The 18,494-nt window shown below is 47.6% G+C and overlaps 1 protein-coding gene across 1 annotated transcript; it reads right to left on the bottom strand.

Moving 5' to 3' along the window:
* Positions 1-1,026: 1,026 nt before the first annotated feature.
* C27H6orf58 (chromosome 27 C6orf58 homolog) lies at positions 1,027-18,085 on the bottom strand. Its single transcript, XM_054393185.1, has 6 exons — positions 17,764-18,085; positions 10,027-10,113; positions 7,437-7,621; positions 4,703-4,821; positions 4,052-4,290; positions 1,027-1,157 (listed from the first exon to the last, which is right to left on the bottom strand). The coding sequence occupies exons 1-6, from the start codon at positions 18,083-18,085 to the stop codon at positions 1,027-1,029; spliced, it is 1,083 nt and encodes a 360-aa protein (XP_054249160.1).
* Between the last annotated feature and the right edge of the window lie 409 nt (positions 18,086-18,494).

Genomic DNA, 18,494 nt, shown 5'->3' with positions numbered 1-18,494 from the left:
CACCAGGGACAAGTCCTGCCTGACCAATCCAGTTGCTTTCTACAGTGGTGTGACTATGTCAGTGGACAAAGGAAGACCAGAGAAGGGCAACAAGGCTGGGGAGGGGTCTGGAGCACAGCCCTGTGAGGAGAGGCTGAGGGAGCTCAGTGTGTTTAGCCTGGAGAAGAGGAGGCTCAGGGGAGACCTCATTGCTCTCTACAACTACCTGAAGGGAGGTTGTAGCCAGGTGGGGGTTGGTCTTTTCTCCCAGGAAACAGTGACAGAAGGAGGGGACACAGTCTCAGGCTGTGCAGGGGGAAGTTTAGGTTGGTCTTAGAAAGAAGTTCTTCCCAGAAAGAGGGATTGACCATTGGGATGTGCTGCCCAGGGAGGGGGTGGGGTCAGCATCCCTGGAGGTGTTTAAGAAGCACCTGGATGAGGCACTTAGTGCCATGGTCCGGTTGATTAGATAGGGTTGGGTGATCAGCTGGACTTGATGATCTTGGAGGTCTCTTCCAATCTGGTTGACTCTGTGATTCTGTGACCAAGAGATGTCATCTGTCTGGGTTTATGCAAAGCCTTTGATGCGATCCCCCACAATATCCTTCTCTCTAAGATGCAGAGATCTGGATTTGATTGGTGGACTGTCCAGGGGATAAGGATTTGGTTGGATGATGACCTCAAAGGGTCAACAGATTGATGTCTGGATGGAGATGGGTGACAAGTGGGGCTTAGAACTAGCTAATCTTTAAGGTCCCTTCTGAGCCAACCCCAAACCATTCTAGGATTCTATGATTAAAACCAAAACACTGAAGTCAGATTTTTCTGTGAGGCACTTTATTTGTCAGGAAATTAATTAAACAAATGAGCTGATTAGGAAATAGGCTGCAAACACTGATTCAATATGAAAGAGCTACACACATGGCTACTCAGGAAGCCCTGCTGCAAGAAATCACCACGAGCAGATCAGCAGGCACATAGCTGCTGCAAGATCACAAATCAATCAATGCTGGAACTGTTTCTTCTCCAGAAGCAGGTCTGCTCTTTTCAGATCATTATCTCTTCCCATTCTGGGTCAAACTTCTTGCTGGAAGCCAAGTTTTCAATCAGCTCTCTGCCTATTTTCCTCCCTGCCTCAGTAGACATCGCCTTTCGCCAGAGCTTCAGCAGCAGCCCTCCTTGGGGAGAGGCACAACGTGACAGGGTCAGATGGGCAGGGGGCACACAGCTCACAGGGACTGTGTCTGCCAGCAGACACCCACCCCCCTCATGCAGACACCCAGATGCAGATCAAGTGGGAGCGTGCTGGTGGGGTAGGAATTGCCTACAAAATGCGTAGGGATACAGAAAGCTTTCATTCAGCCCAGAAGTTTTACCTCCTGTTGAGGTGGAGCTTCCTGTGGTCCAGTTTGTGTGCACTGCCCCTTGTCACAGGCTCACACAACATCAGGGGTCTCAAAAGATCATTCAGTCCTACCCCCCTGCCAGAGCAGGATCACCTAGAGTAGGACACACAGGAACACATCCAGGTGTGTTTTGAATGTCTCCAGAGAAGGAGACTCCACAAGCTGTCTGGGTAGCCTGCTCCATTGTTTTGTCACCCTCACAGGGAAAAAGTTTTTCCTTATGTTCCCCTGGAACCTCCTCTGCTCCAGCTTGCACCCATTGCCCCTTGTCCTGTCATTTCACATCACTGAGCAGAGCCTGGTTCTGTCCTCCTGACACTCACCCTTTACATATTTATAAACAGCAATGAGGTCACCTCTCAGTCCAGCCTCTTCTTCTTGACACCCACCCTTAGAGAGTTTGTAAGCACTGATCAGATCTCCTCTCAGCCTTCTCTTCTCCAGGTGAAACAGCCCCAGGGCTCTCAGCCTTCCCCCATCACACAGATATTCCAGTCCCTTCAGCATCTTCTTAGCCTCTCCAGTATATCCCTGTCCCTCTTGAAGTGGGGAGCCCAGAACTGGACACAATACTCCAGATGAGACCTTATTAGGGCAGAGTGTCCTATGGCAAAAAAAAAAAAAAAAAAAGGCAAGCAAGCCATAGGATCTTGGCTTCTCGCTCTATTTTTAGACTGCATTTTCATTTAAAAATTCAAAAGAACCTTCACTCAGAAGGCACAAACAGGACCACGCAAAGCCCAGGAGTGGCCTCAGCAGGGTGCGATTCCAAATCTCACCGCTGGATGGCGATACACAATTTATTATAGGGCTGGCGATCCCTCAACATCATCTGAGGCTGCCGTGCTGCTGGGACGGAGATTCCCTCTTAAATCAGAGACAAACCCAAACCCCGCAGCCTGAACACTTGTAGGCACACAGGCCCTTTGCTCGTGATCATTTGGGCTGGTTGAATAACTTCATTTACAGCTTTAGGGGTTTCAGCTGTGACGGGGGGGGGGAGGTTAACACAAACCATCGGTGGTTTAAGAGTTCCTGTGAAAAATGGGGGGGAAGGGGGAAGCCCCAACATCATCTGTTTCAACCAGGGTGGATTTGTCTCCTGTGAAATCCTCACTGCCTATCTTTATCAATGATCTGGGGGAGGGAATTCAGTGCAGCCTCACTAAGTTTGCAGATGACACCGAGCTGGGAGGGAGCATTGATCTGCTGGAGGGGAGAGAGGCTCTGCACAGGGATCTGGCCAAGCTGGATTGATGGGCTGAGGCCAGCTGTAGGAGATTCAACAAGGCCAAGTGCTGGGTCCTGCACTTGGATCACAACAGCCCCATGAACACTCCAGGCTTATAGATTCATAGAATGGTTTGGGTTGGAAGGGACCTTAAAGATTATCTAGTTCCAACCCTGCTGGCACTGGCAGGGACACAATAAGCCGTTTGTAGAGGTGTTGTTTACTAACACTACCAAGTCACTACATGACCCAAGTGTCCTCTTGCTCTGCATGCACATCCAGGTGATAAGCATTTATTCAGTTCCTATTGCAGAAGCTCCTTCCAGCATCAAGCCATCTAGCTGGGCCACCTCCCTCAACACACACCTGGAAGCTTCATCATATAGCTCTGAGAGCTCCTTGGCCAAGCTGATCTTTTGGATGTTCTCTCTCAGATTACCTTCTAGACATACCTGGTCCAGATAATCTGGATTTGTGGTTTCTGAGCCTGCTTCTGAAGCATCAAGCAGATAATTTCCTGCAGTATAGTTTTTTCAACAAGGATTACAATTTGTGGAACGACTCAGCTCCCCCAGCTTGGGGCAAGAGTGGCTGGAAAGCTGCCCAGCAGAAAAGCACCTGGGGGTGCTGGGTGACAACCATCAGAACATGAGCCAGGGTGTGCCCAGGTGGCCAAGAAGGCCACCAGCATCCTGGCCAGGATCAGCAGTAATGTGGCCAGCAGGACCAGGAAATTAATTGTCCCCTCTGTGAGGCCACACCTTGAGTCCTGGGTTCAGTTTTGGGTCCCTCACTACAAGAAAGACCTTAAGATGCTGGAATGTGTCCAGAGAAAGGCAGTGAAGCTGGTGAAGGGTCTGGAGAACAGGGCTGGTGAGGAGCAGCTGAGAGAACTGGGGGTGTTTAGTGTGGAGAAGAGGAGGCTGAGGAGAGACCTCATTGCTCTCTGCAGCTCCCTGAAAGGATCAGGTGATAGAACAAGAGGAAAATGGCCTCAAGTTGCACCAAGGGAGGTTTAAATTGGAGATCAGGAAAAATTTCTTTGCTGCAAGAGTGGTCAGGGATTGGAACAGGCTGCCCAGGGAGGTGGTGGAGTCCCCATCCCTGGAGGTGTTCAAGAAACCTGTGGCCATGGCACCTGAGGACATGGTTTAATGGCCACGGTGGCCTCGATGACCTTACAGATCTCTTCCAAGTGAAGCAATTCTGTGACCCTACATCAGTGGTGTTATGCCTTTGCTGCATCTGTTCTCTGGTCTGCTCTTTGCTGAGGGTTGTATTTTTGGCTGCACTGTTTGAATTTAGTCTCTAAGAAGTGTCTGTACTGTTGCCTATCCAAAATCCCTGTGTTCCTGTGGAGGAAGGTGCAGAAAGAGAGAACAAGATAGGTAATACCTATGGACTGCAGGCAGTTGGAGGGAGGTTGGGCTCATACCTGATAGCTGATTTGCTTTGTGAAGAGCTCTCAGCATGAGCAGGACTTGGTTTTGCTGCGGACTGAAGTCACTACTGGCTGGGGGCACGTCCCCTTCAAGGAGCATCCTCTGGGGCAGCAAAGCCTGGAAGTGGTTTGTGTTCACCAAGTCTGTAGAGAAGTGTGTGGCTGCAATGAAATCTACAGCATTAGCCCAGTCTTCTCCAAAAGATGCTTCTGGATCAGAGAGATACTTCAAGCTGAAAGAGATCAGAATCAGAAGGTAGCAGATAATTGAAATGCCCTGCAGAAAGCATTAATCAAGCACTGACCCCAAAGGTGGGGGTTTCAGTAGAAAATCCTGAGTGGTGTCATGCCACAGTCACTCAAGGCCTTCTTCAGCACTTCACACTTAATTTCTCCTGACATCCTTGCCTTTGCCCAAACTAAAGACAGCTCCTGCCTCAGGCCCTGATTCCCAGCCAGCAATCAGCAGCTCATTCTGCTCTCACAGCCTGGCCAGCCTTCCCTCACTGGCCATCCCATGCTCTGAGAGAGCAGAGGGAAGAGTAGAGCCTTAAATTAAGAAAGCCCTTGTGGCCTTTGCTGGCATAGAGAGGCAGGCAGGTTGGAAGATGCCCCCTTGGCCACCTCTCTCATCCCCATCCATACCTGTCCTGGAACATGGGCAGTGCATAAGCAATGGAGGTGATGTGTGCCTTCCACATGAGGCTCAGGGCATCATCCACTTTGAAAGGGCTCATGGCTCCCTGGTCTGTAGACAACAGATACTGCAGAGACAGCGAGGAAAAGAGGCAGAGAAACAGGAGGCAGGTTCAAACCCAAGGAATGTTTTTAGGTTTCTGCACATGCCTCACAAAACTGAGCCTGCAAGCTTTGGAGTAGTTGGAATGTGCTGCTCTGAAACAAAGTGTAAGCACAGCCCCATAGAATGGCTTGGATTGGAAGGGACCTCCAAAGGTCATCTAGTCCAGGGATCCAGCACATCCTCCACTAGATCAGGTTGCTCAGAGCCTTATTGAACCTCATCTTGAGTATCTCCAGGGATGGGGCCTCAACCACCTCCCTGGGCAACCTGTGCCAGTGTTCCACCACTCTAATGTCTGACATAGGGACAAAAAAGATGATTCATAGATTAGATTGATAAAGTGATTACATAGACTCATAGAATGTTTTGGGGTGGAAGGGACCTTAAAAAGGACTTTAAACCCTCCTGCAGTGAGCAGGGACATCTCTAACTACATTGGGTTGCTCAGAGCCCTGTCCACCCTTACCTTGAATGTTAATGAGAGTTTGTCTTTGACTTCAAGGGAGTAAGGGTTTAATCCACATAAAAAAGTGTGGACAGGGCACATGGCAACATGGTCTAGTGTTGCTGGGTTGACTCTTGGGCTTGATCACCTTAGAGGTCTTTTCTGACCTTTGTGATTCTGTGAGTCTATGGTTTAGATATTCTGCCACAATACTTCAGTGGACTTTTGCTATCTGTGTGCTCTGGAAGCTTCTGTGCTTCCACAATGTCCATAAACATTGGATTCCTTAAACATCTTTTTCTCCTTCAGCTTTCTGAAGATTTTCAGACAATAAGGAAATGATTCTTCATGGTTTTCACCCTGGCTCTTTGAAGAGCAAATCTTACTTGTAATAACTTGGGAAGCATACTGCTTTGGAAAAGCAAGGAAACAAATCCAGCCTTGCTCCTTCACTCACAGTTGCCAAGAGGAACTCATGGCTTGCATATTTTCATCACGAGCAGTTAAATGACTACCAATAAAGGTGATGAATGTAGAAGTCTGGCTATAAAAACAGTTAATAGATGAAGTAAGGCCTACCATGTGAGGAGAGGCTGAGAGAGCTGGGTTTGTTCAGCCTTGAGAAGGGAAGGCTGAGGGGAGACCTTATTGCCGTGCCCCACTCCATAAAGGGTGGCTACCAGCACAATGGAGACTCCATTTTTCAAGGAGTCTCATGGAAAAGACAAGGAAGGATGGGGACAAGTTACTGCTGGGGAGATTCCCATTGGACTGCAGAAGAAAATGTTTCCCCATGAGCACTGTCAGACACTGGAATCATCTCCCAAAGGGAGCAGTGGAGTCCTCTACACTGGACAATTTCAAGACTTATCTTGCCAGGCTGCTGGGCCAGCTCATTTCAGCTCCACTATCACCTAGAAAGCTTGGGCCAGATGATCCTTAGGGTCCCTTCCAACCTGACATTCTGAGATTCTATGAAGTAAGGAATATTGTAATCCTTGGGATTAGGGTACAGTTGAATGAGGAGAAAAGAGAATAGATTGCCCAGGGAGGTGGTGGAAGCCTCATTCTTGGAGGTGTTTAAGGCCAGGCTGGATGTGGCTCTGAGCAACCTGATATAGTGTAAGGTGTCCCTGTCTATGGCAGAGGGGTTGGGACTGGATGATCCTTGAGGTCCCTTCCAACCCTGACAGTTCTATGATCTACTTGCATGAACAAGTGTCGTTCTGAATGAATTTTCAACATTTTCTCCTTTTAGCTCTTCAGAGGAGTAAGTGAACCCCTGTAAAACCACGAGGATGATTAGGGGACTTGAGCATCTCCCCTATGAAGAGAGATTGAGAGCCCTGGGGCTGTTTAGTCTGGAGAAGAGAAGACTGAGAGGGGATCTGATTAATGTCTATCAATAGCTGAGGGGTGGGTGTCAAGTGGAGGGAGCCAGGCTCTTTTGGGTGGTTCACAGTGGTAAGACAAGGAACAACGGGTTCAAGCTTGAACACAGAAGGTTTCACCTCAACATGAGGAGAAACTTCTTTGGTGTGATGGTGACAGAGCCCTGGAACAGGCTGCCCAGGGAGGTTGTGGAGTCTCCTTTTCTGGAGACTTTCCAACCCCACCTGGATGCATTCCCTAAGGCTACCCTAAGTGATGCTGCTCTGGCAGGGGCTTGGACTTGATGATCTCTGGAGGTCCCTTCCAACCTCTGATACACTGTGAGACTGTGATCCTGTGATAACCACTGCAAGGCCATTTCTCAAGGGTAATGCTCTCTCCTGCATCCTTATTTTGCATTGCTCACATCATAAGCAGTACAGGAAGAATTCAAATGTAACTGTTAACAAAACAGCCTCTTGGGACACACTCCAAACTACAGAATTATCTCAAAGGAAGGAAGACAATTCACAGCCTGCACAAATCCTGGACCTTGTTTTTAATCTCTGGCTCGCTTTGTGCCACGCTCTTCATTCCTTGCTTTTAGATCAAGCTGTTATTAAAAGCAAAGCAGGCTCTCTAAATCTTACAAATGGCAGCAGTAACAGCTTTTAAAGGTAATATTCTGGAATCATTTCCTACAAAATATGACAAAATCAAAAAAAGAGAGAGAGAAGAGAGAGAGAAGGGAAATAATGTACTTCAAAATAGGCTTTCCACTCATCCATCAGCCTGGGGAAGCGAGCGCGGCAGCCAGCAATGCTGTAGCAGAAATCAGCCTCTTGCTCCTCTGGTGGCAATATCTCTATCTCATGGGGCAGCTGCCCAAAGAGGCCAGCATCCACTGCCCCCAGGAAGGGTATGACAGCCAGGTAGTAGTTCATGCCTGCAGCAAGGAGTCAAAAAAGAAAAGGTGTCGACCACAAGCAGAAGAATAATTCCCATGGGGAGAAATGATCCCTTGCCCATACCAAAGGCAGCTGTTGGCATGCTGGAGGGAAGGGAACCATTCAGAGGGACCTGGACAGGGTTTAGAGGTGGGCCCGTGGGCCCATGCCAGCCAACCTCAGGAAGTTCAACAAGGCCAAGTGCAAGGTCCTGCACCTGGGTCAGGGTACAAATTCAGGCTGGGCAAGGAGGTGCTTGAGAGCAGACTTGAGGAGAAAGCCTTGGGGGTGTCAGTTGGTGACAAACTCCCCAGGAGCCAGCAATGGTCACTGACAGCCCAGCAGGCAGCTGTGTGCTGAGCTGCATCCAGAGCAGGAGAAGTAGCAGGATGAGAGAGGGATTCTCCCTCTCTGCTCTGCTCTCCTGAGATCCCACCTGGAGCACTGCATCCAGTTCTGAGGTTCCCAACATAAGAAGGACCTGGAATGGCTGGAAAGAGTCCAGAGGAGACCACAAGGATAATCAGAGGGCTGGAGAACCTCCCTTATGGGGTCAGGCTAGAAGAGTTGGAGCTGCTCAGCCTAGAGAAGAGAAGGCTCCAGGGAGACCTCAGAGCAGCCTTCCAGGACCTGAAGGGGGCTACAGGAGAGCTGGGGAGGGACTTCTGGCAGGGGCTGGGAGTGACAGGACAAGGGACAATGGCTTTGAGCTGGGAGAGGGCAGATTGAGACTGGAGATTAGGAAGAAATTCTTCAGAGTGAGGGTTGTGACACACTGGCACTGGTTGCCCAGGGAGGTTGTGGCTGTCCCCTCCCTGGAGGTGTTCAAGGCCAGGTTGGATGAGGCCTGGTGGGAGGTGGGAGGTGTCCCTGCCTATGGCAGGGGGTTGGAACTGGATGATGTTTAAGGTCCCTTCCAACCCAAACCATTCTATGATTCTGTGATTTAAGATCTCTGTGAACATAAGAAAAGTGAGGAGAACATTGCTTGCTTTGTTTTTGGCATAGGAGGAGAACATTGCTTGCTGTTTTTGGCATAGGAGGAGAACATTGCTTGCTTTGTTTTTGGCATAGAACCATTCTATGGTTCCATGTTGGAGATGTTCTATGTTCTAGGTTGGAGATGAGGAAAAATTTCTTTGCTGCAAGAGTGGTCAGGGATTGGAACAGGCTGCCCAGGGAGGTGGTGGAGTCTCCATCCCTCGTGATCTCTGGAGGTCCCTTCCAGCCCCTACCATTCTGTAACGAAGATAATGGAGTTATTTGGAGATCCATTGGCACAAAGAACCATTCTATGGTCCTAATTTGCTGCTGATACAGTTGTGTCCAGAAGTTGGCCATTGGCACTGAAATGCACCCCAATGTTGGTATCTGTATTGATTGAGGTATGGTTTCTGGTATCCATTTGTATATTGTCCTTCAAGAGCCTTGCATGAGCTGACAGTGTGCTACACTTTGGAGGGAAGGACAAACTGCTGAGAAAATTGAGACCCTTATAGTTTGTCATGGATGGGACATCAGAAGTCTCTCAAATATTTGTTGTAAAGTAAGTACAGAAAGCCTAAGAAGTACTCCAGGAGTACTGTTTGCATAAATCCCTCTTTTATGCATCCTGAGAGAAGGCTGGAGTGAGGGGAGGATTGGTCTCTTTTCCCAGCTACTGATAGGACAAGAAGAAATGTCCTCAGGTTGCATCAGGGGAGGGTTAGGTTGGAGATGAGGAAAAATATCTTTGCTGCCAGAGTAGTCAGGGATTGGAACAGGCTGCCCAGGGAGGTGGTGGAGTCACCATCCCTCATGATCTCTGGAGGTCCCTTCCAGCCCCTACCATTCTGTAATGAAGGTAATGGAGTTATTTGGAGATCCACTGGCACAAAGTCTCCCTTTATTTCCTTCTCTGCAGTTCACTACCACAGTGAAGTGGTCAAGGTGCAACTGAAGGAAGCAGAGTCCTGGCAGGTTTGCATTACCCAGGGTGAGGCAAGAATCACAAAGATTCCTGCTGGCATTCTCACAGTAAATTCTAGCTTGAAGTACTGACCTCTAAACAACAAATCTGCTTTGGATTAATGAGAGCTGTGATTACCACAGTGCCTATAAATACAGACACCCAGCATGGTGTTTGCTACACCATGGTGCATGCAGGTACCTCCATTTTTGCAGTCCAAACCTTATTAAGGCTGCAAAATTTGCACCTTTTTTTTTCCTTCCTCAAGTAAGTTCTCAAGGCCAATTAACTTTCATTTACTCACGCTCAGATGCCTTGATGCAAGTTTTTGGTGGAGAATTCTGCAGCACTGAAATTACTTTGTAATGTAGAAGCCTAAGGGGAAGAAAGATTCTGAATTGCCTTCTAGGACACTGCTCATACTTTTGGAGAAGAAGTACAGCAAGATTTACTTACAGGACCACCAGCTCCTTACAGATATGCACAGGAGGTCTCCATCTTCATGGCCACAGGAAGTTGCACTGGAAGGATCTGCCAGTCTCCCTGAATCAAAGGAAATAACACATAGGAACAAAGCATGCAGAACTGTGCTCAGAGAAGCACAACAATTACCGTTGGTTTGCTTCATAAACTGCTTCTCCTCAGAGCAGTTGTGCTTCTCTGTCAGCATTCATGCAGGGTGTAGTAAAGGGATTGTGGTTTACACTTTGATTTATTCCCCACTGTAAATACATTAGAGAATCACAGAAGCATAGAATTATTTGGGTTGGAAAAGATCTCTAAATTAAAGTCCAGCCATCAACCCAACACCACCATGGCCATCAAACCACGTCCCCAGGTGCCATGGCCACACATTTCTTGAACACCTCCAGGGGTGGGGACTCCACCACCTCCCTGGGCAGCCTATTCCAATCCCTGACCACTCTTACAGCAAAGAAATTTTTCCTCATCTCCAACCTAACCTTCCCCTGGCACAATTCCAGGCCATTTGCTCTTGTTCCATCACCTGATACTGCACTTTGAGAAGAGCCTGACCCCCACCCCATTCCAACCTCCTTTCAGGGAGTTGTAGAGAGCAATGAGGTCTCCCCTCAGCCTTCTCTTCTCCAGACTGGACAACCCCAGGTCCCTCAGCTGCTTCTCCCCAGCCCTGTTCTCCAGACCTTTCACCTTTCTCTGGACCTGCTCCAGCCCCTCAACGTCCTTCTTGGAGTGAGGAATCCAAAACTGAACCCAGGACTCAAGGTGTGGCCTCACCAGTGCTGAGTACAGGGTGACAATCACTGCCTTGGTCCTTCTGGCCACACTATTGCTGATCCAGGCCATGATGCTGGTAGTCTTCCTGGCCACCTGGGCTCACCCTGGCTCATGCTCTGATGGCTGTGACCCAGCACCCCCTGTCCTTTTCTGCTGGGCAGCTTTCCTGCCTCAAGCCTGCAGGGTTCATGGGGTTGTTATGACCCAAGTGCAGGACCCAGCACTTGGCCTTGTTACATCTCAAACAACTGATCTCAGCTCATTGATCCAGCCTGGCCAGATTCCTTTGCAGAGCCTCTCTCCCCTCTAGCAGATCAACATTCCCATACAGTTTGCTGTCATCTGCAAACTTGCTGAGGATCACAGTCTCACAGTCTCACAGTATATCAGAGGTTGGAAGGGACCTCCAGAGATCATCAAGTCCAACCCCCCTGCCAGAGCAGCATCACTTAGGGTAGTCTGCACAGGAATGCATCCAGGTGGGGTTTGAAAGTCTCCAGAGAAGGAGACTCCACAACCCACCCTGGGCAGCCTGTTCCAGGGCTCTGCCACCCTCACTGTAAAGAAGTTTCTCCTCATGTTGAGCTGAAATCTTCTATGTTCAAGTTTGAACCCATTGTTCCTTGTCCTATCACTGTGCACCACCCGAAAGAGCCTGGCCCCCTCCACTTGACACCCACCCCTCAGCTGTTTATAGACATTGATCAGATCCCCTCTCAGTCTTCTCCTCTCCAGACTAAACAGCTCCAGGGCTCTCAGTCTCTCTTCACAGGGGAGATGCTCAAGTCCCTAATCACTCTCATCATGCCTTAATCCCTTCATACAGATGATTGCTAAAGATGTTAGGCAGACCTGGCCTGAACACGGAGCCCTGGGGAGCACCACTTGTGACCAGCCACCAACTGGCTTTCCCTCCATTCCCTCCCCACTCTCTGGGCCCAACCACCCTGCAATTTTTTTCCCCCAATATGTCATGTTCCTATCCCAGCCAAGAGCAGTCAGTTCCTCCAAGAGGATGCTGTGGGAGAGAATCTCTGGAACCATTGGAAAGCAGGACATCAGGAATGGAGATAGAAACACATGCAGGGACATGAACACATGCAGAGCTGGTGGGTTGTTTCCAGCAGGTGCAAGGCTGCCAGTGCAGGAGAGCTGCTTAATGAGCAGAAGGGCACAAATTAAACATGGTTGGAATTGTCTCCCCTAACTGGGCTGTGTGCTGCAGAATCCCGTGCAGGTTCATGGTGCATGGCCTGGCTGTGGAGCTGAGTGTGCCAACCTGGGTGTACCTGGTGAGTAGGGTTTCCAGGCCTCTGTGTAGCAAGCACAAGACCTGTCACAAATGCTGCTGAGAGCATGTGAGGCATGTTTGGCTTTAAGCAGGTGGCATGTAGAGACAGCCTCATTCCTGCAAGCACTATGGACATGCACACTCTCTGGTAATTAGTCATGGAGGGAGGCAGGAAGCCTGCTTGAAGTGTCAAGTCCAATGAGTTGAGCTGTTCCAGAAGCTCCCAAGCTCTGCCCTGCAGAACCCTTACACTGATGAATCAGCTCAGTAATGACAGTGGCAGCCCTGTCAGGCCAGGACTAAATCTCATTACATCCTTGAAACCCCCAAATCTTCTGAGAGATTTTGCTCAAGAGTAGGAGATGGTCAGGGACCACATGCATGCTGATTATCCTAATTATCCTCTCCAGCTGACTTGTGCTTTGTGGCATGCTGGTTGTTCAAGCCTCCAGCCTTCAGTAGCAGAGGATCACAGGATCACAGGATGTTAGGGCTTGGAAGGGACCTCCAAAGATCATCAAGTCCAACCCCTCCAAAGATCATCAAGTCCAACCCCCTCCAAAGATCATCAAGTCCAACCCCACTGCCAGAGCAGGACCATAGAACCTAGCACAGGTTGGACAGGAACACATCCAGATGGGTCTTGAAAGTCTCCAAAGGAGGAGAGCACTGAGAGCATGAACTGGCAGTGCAATGCAGTTCAACAGGATGGGTTTGTTGCATGAAAAATTGTATTTATTAACATTTACAGAAAGATTTGGGGTTTCCCCCCCCAAGATTCTACTTTCACACAGGGTGTGAAATATGCAGCAGTAGTTCCCAGCATCATGGAGTCACAGAGTGCCAGGTTGGAAGAGACCCTGTGGTAGTTTTAGGCTATGCCTGTAAAAACTGTTCAGAAATCTCGAACAGAAAGGTGGTAAAGTGTAAATAAATCACTACTGGGTGTGAAAAGGACAATAATGATAGTTCTGAGCGATCCCATTGGAGAGATATCTACCATAAGAATTAGTCTGGCAAATCATTTCTCTCTCTTCTCTCTTTCCTGGAGCTGGGAGATACTAACTGGCTTCTGTTTGACCTTGGCTGCATTGTTTTGGCTAAGTTCTAACATCTCTCTGCTCCTTTCTCTTGTCCCTTTTGTGTACAAGGTGGGGGGAGGGGGGCAGGGAGGGAGAAGCTATTAGCTTCCCCTGCTCTTTGGCCAGGGGGGTTCTTGTGCTGCTTATCAATTATGAATCCCTGTAAATATTGCAAATCCTATCTATTTTTGTACCTATTCATTGCACTCCATTGTAAATTGGAGTTTTGCTTGTAAACACAGCTTCCATTTGCTTCCAACTGAGCTGGGCTGGCAAATGTAATGCTGGGGGGGAGGGGGGATTTTTCAACCCACCACAGACCCCAAGGGTCATCTGGTCCAACCATCCAAGGTGATGGTGTAGTTGAAATGAGCTGGCCCAGCAGCCTGGCATTAAGGGACAGAAGAGTGTTTAACTGCTCAGTGTCCTGGTAATCATTTCTTAATTTGCAGTGCAAATATCCTCTGAGTTTGGGGAAAAAGGACCAATCAGACTGGGAAAGTGGCATGGAAAGACACTAAGGATTTTCTTTTCCATCATTTACTTAGTAGCTGGTGAATAATTCAGGAGGTGTGGAGGAGACTCCCCTGGAGCTGGAGAAGCAACACAAATTGGTCAGAGAATCACAGAGTGCCAGGTTGGAAGGGACCCCAAGGATCATCTGGTCCATCCTTTCTAGGTGATAGTGGAGCTGAAATGAGCTGGCCCAGCAGCCTGGCAAGCTGAATCTTAAAGTTGTCCAGCGTAGGGGATTCCACTGCTTCCCTTGGGAGATGATTCCAGTGTCTGACTGTGCTTATGGGGAAACATTTTCTTCTGCTGTCCAATGGGAATCTCCCCCAAGCCGTTTTTTCTCCAGGCTGAAAAACTCCAGCTCTCTCAGCCTTTCCTTGGATGGCAGGGCTTCCCCTTGGTGTGCAAAGAGGATGAGCAAAAGAAGGAAAAGGAGACAAAATGTGGCAGAAGAATTGTATGTGAGATTTCCCAAAGGCTGCTAGCTCAGGTGTTTTGGGCCAATGAGGAGGCCTGAGCTGTATGAGTGATAATTGTAAGAGATCAATAAATTACTTGGAGATGGAGGCACTAACCCCACTTCTTGGTCTGCACTCCAGTTTTGTTCTCCCTGCTCCCTCCTATTCCCTGTGCTTAACACCATTGTTATTTCAGCCTTCACATCTACCCCAGCTACCTTTCTGTGCCTCTCAGCTGTATGTCCTTAGCAACTATTTGCAACCTCATCAGCAAGATTCCTTTACTGTCTCTCTGGCAAGGCTGTTAATGAAAAAGCTAAAGGCAGTAGTTCTCAAGAGTGATGATTTCAGATCTCTGAGCCTATCCTCCATTTAGCTGGAAACATACTTTAGCAGCATTCATCACTGAGTCCTCCTTCAGATGTTCTTTTCCCCAGATTTGCTATTCTCTGTCTCATTCTCGTTTTATAAAGGGTCATTAAAAACACTCCTTCTATGAGTTTACAAAAGGGGGAAATGCACTTCTGGACTCTGCCAAAACATCACTCCTACCAGAAAAGAAGATACTGATTTAATCTGACACAACCTAACTTTGATTCACTTGAGCTCTGCTTTATCCCTTTTCTACATTTAGCTCCATGCCACAGACTCATAGAATCACAGAGTGGTTTGGGCTGGAAGGGACCTCCAAAGGTCATCCAGTCCAAGCCCCTCTGCAGTCTCAACTGCAGTTGCTCAGAGCCCTGTCGAGCCTGACCTTGAATATCTCCAGGGATGGGGCTTCAGCTGCCTCCCTGGGCAACCTGTTCCAGTGTTCCACCAGCCTCATGGTGCAGAACTTGTTCCTAGCATCCAATGCAAATCTTGAAGCCATTGCCCTTTGTCCTGTCCCTGCAGGCCTCTGTGAACAGTCTCTCTGGAATAGAATCATAGAATCTTTAAACATTCTTTCCTCCATAGAATCATTCAGGGTTGGAAGGGACCACAAGGATCATCCAGTTCCAACCCCCCTGCCATGGGCAGGGACACCCCACACTAGATGAGGCTGGCCAGAGCCTCATCCAGCCTGGCCTCAACCACCTCCCTGGACAACCCATTCCAGGCTCTCACCACTCTCATGGGGAAGAACTTCCTCCTCATGTCCAGCCTGAATCTCCCCACTTCCAGCTTCATTCCATTCCTCCCAGTCCTATCACTACCTGATATCCTAAAAAGTCCCTCCCCAGCTTTCTTATAGCCCCCTTCAGATACTGGAAGGCCACAAGAAGGTCACCTTGGAGCCTTCTCTTCTCCATACTTAATGTCTCATCCACTGCTAATGTAAAAAATACTTCTGTTTCCTTCTCCCATTTTTCCTTCTTCATGAATGCTGGTACAAACTTTCTTACTCTTTGGACATACAACACTACCTGAATCTTTATGTTCTTGCACCTGGAATTCATAGAGTCATAGAATAGTAGGGATTGGAGCAAAGCAAGTCAGCTCTGGCTTGGAAAGGAAACCTTCACTGCCTGCTGCATGTGAAGTAGAATGTGGAAGAACAAGTTCTCTGACAAAGCCTTTGATCAGACATTGCAGCTTTAGCCTCAAGGGACAAGAAAGCTGGGGAGGGACTTTTTAGGATCTCAGGTAGTGATAGGACTGGGGGGAATGGAATAAAGCTGGAAGTGGGGAGATTCAGGCTGGATGTGAGGAAGAAGTTCTTCCCCATGAGAGTGGTGAGAGCCTGGAATGGGTTGTCCAGGGAGGTGGTTGAGGCCCCATCCCTGGAGGTGTTTAAGGCCAGGCTGGATGAGGCTCTGGCCAGCCTGATGTAGTGTGAGGTGTCCCTGCCCATGGCAGGGGGGTTGGAACTGGATGATCCTTGTGGTCCCTTCCAACCCTGACTGATTCTATGATTCTATGTCAGAGGTGTTTCTGTGTCTGCCAACAAGCAAACACGAGTGACTGCCTCAAATAACAACCAGCTTCTGGAGGATGAGCCATTAGAATTCAGACACCAAAAGCAAAACCAAGCCAAACCAAAAGAAAGAGCAAACAGAACAAACTTTATTTTGTTCCTAACAAAAACAAACAAACAACAAAAAAAAAAATATATATATATATAATTTAGAAAGTAATGAGACAACTCCTAAATTGATTGAATAGAAACAAATTCTCAGAGGCTGGGGTGAACATAAGGAATGAATAAAGGAATGAAACTCAAACCACCAGCAGAGGAAGACTGCAGGCCATGAAATCTACCTGCCCTTGCAGGGGGTTGGACCTGATGTTCTCTTGAGGTCCCTTCAAACCTCTGATATACTGTGAGACTGGGATACCTACTGCAAACAGGAGCAACTGAAATAGGGGATCATTAAGAATCACAGGATTGTTAAGGTTGGAAAAGACCTCTCAGACCATCAAGCTCCACCACAAAATGGAAACACCCTACTGCCCATCTAAACCACAGCCCTTCTGGGTTCTGAGCAGTCCTGTGTGAGCAATACCTTTTCTCATTAGGAAATTTAATGACCTATTGCTCATCAAGACAAGGCTGTTCCCTTCATTGACAATTTCTTCTTCAAACTGGCAGCTTAGCTCAAAATTTACACTGTCTGAGGCTATTCATAGAATCACAGAAGGAAGATTTTTGGTTGGAAAAAGAACTTTAAGATCATTGAGTCCAGCCATCACCTGACTACCATTATCCAACTACAATTTGGTAGTCAGAGCATAGCAAATCAGTGACTAATTTGGCATATTCTGAGCTTTGGGATTGTTGAGTCCAACCATCATCTAACTACCATTATCCAACTACAATTTGGTAGTTAGATAGAGTTAGAATACAGCAAATTAGTAATTAATTTGGTATTTTTTGACCTTTTAAGATTATTGAGTCTAACTATTCTCTAATTACCATTATCCAACTACGGTTTGGTAGATAGATAGAATATAGCAAAATTAGTAATTTGGTATATTTTGACCTTTTGAGATTGAGTCAAACTATTCTCTAATTACCATTATCCAACTACAATTTCGTAGATAGAGTTAGAATACAGCAAATCAGTAATTAATTTAGTATATTCTGACCTTTTAAGATCATTGAGTTCAACCATTCTCTAATTACTATTATCCAACTACAATTTGGTAGTCAGAGTTAGAATATAGCAAATTAGTAATTAATTTGGTATATTCTGACCTTTTGAGATTATTGAGTCAAACTATTCTCTAATTACCATTATCCAGCTACAATTTGGTAGTCAGATAGAGTTAGAATATAGCAAATTAGTAATTAATTTGCTATATTCTGACCTTTTGAGATTATTGAGTCTAACTATTATCCAGCTACAATTAGGTAGTTAGAGTTATAATATAGCAAATTAGTAATTAATTTAGTATATTCTGACCTTTTGAGATTACTGAGTCTTACTATTCTCTACCTACCATTATCCAGCTACACTTTGGTACTCAGATACAGTTAGAATACAGCAAATTAACTACTAATTGGGCTTGTTCTGAGTTTATGAGGCAGAAATCTTGCAAAGAGTGACCCCCAAGTGGGTCTGGTAGAGATTTTGCTGCTCTAGAAACTTAAGGCCATAAGTCCTACCTGTATGAAACTGCCACCCATGCTGCAGTGGCAATCCCCAGAGAATGTTGCCAGCATCCTGGGATCGAGGGGCTATGAAGTATTTGCCTGAAGAATTTATCAGTATCTTGTACATTCCTAGTCTCTGTAGGTAGTTCCAAGCATTGATGAGGATTTTGTTGTCCTTTACTGGGAAGTCCGTCAGGCTGCCCGGGACATGCTCCCACAGTCGGGGGTAGGCATCTTCTCCAGTGGCATCGTTTTCACCCTGTGCTGTGGCAGTGGCTGGGCTCAGGGCAGCAGTGGCTATGAGGAGAGCAGGTATGGCAAGGTAAGGCTGCATTGTGACTGGTCATCAGCCAGCAGCTCTTTGTGGCTTTTATAATGAAAGGGGAGGGCTGGGCAACAAGAGGTGACTCACACACAGAGGTCTCTATCTCCCTTCCCTGTTTGCTGTAGGAAGATAGCAAACCTTGAAACAACTTTGGAGGAGGCTATGTTTTGTCTTTCAGTTGGAAAGAATGTAAGCTGTGTCCAGTTCTGGGGTCCTCAGTTCAAGAGAGATATTGAGGGACTGGAACGTGTCCAGAATGATAAAGGCAATGAAGCTGGTGAGGGGTCTGGAGCACAGCCCTGTGAGGAGCGGCTGAAGGAGCTGGGGGTGTTTAGCCTGGAGAAGAGGAGGGTCAGGGGTGACCTCATTGCTGTCTACAACTACCTGAAGGGAGGTTGTAGCCAGGTGGGGGTTGGTC

Source organism: Indicator indicator, chromosome 27, assembly GCF_027791375.1.
Source record: "Indicator indicator isolate 239-I01 chromosome 27, UM_Iind_1.1, whole genome shotgun sequence".
In the NCBI taxonomy this organism is placed as follows: domain Eukaryota; kingdom Metazoa; phylum Chordata; class Aves; order Piciformes; family Indicatoridae; genus Indicator; species Indicator indicator.
The sequence above is the reverse complement of the archived record's forward strand: the minus strand, read 5'-3'. Positions and strand labels throughout refer to the sequence as shown.

Bases quoted from the DNA above. Each gene is read 5' to 3' on its own strand.
- C27H6orf58 (XM_054393185.1), bottom strand. From the start codon at position 18,085: ATGCAGCCTTACCTTGCCATACCTGCTCTCCTCATAGCCACTGCTGCC. The intron at 10,114-17,763 runs GTAGGACTTATG...CCTTTGATTCAG, and splicing joins TGGGTGGCAGTTTCATACAG to GGAGACTGGCAGATCCTTCC. The intron at 7,622-10,026 runs GTAAGTAAATCT...TCCTTGCTGCAG, and splicing joins TGTAAGGAGCTGGTGGTCCT to GCATGAACTACTACCTGGCT.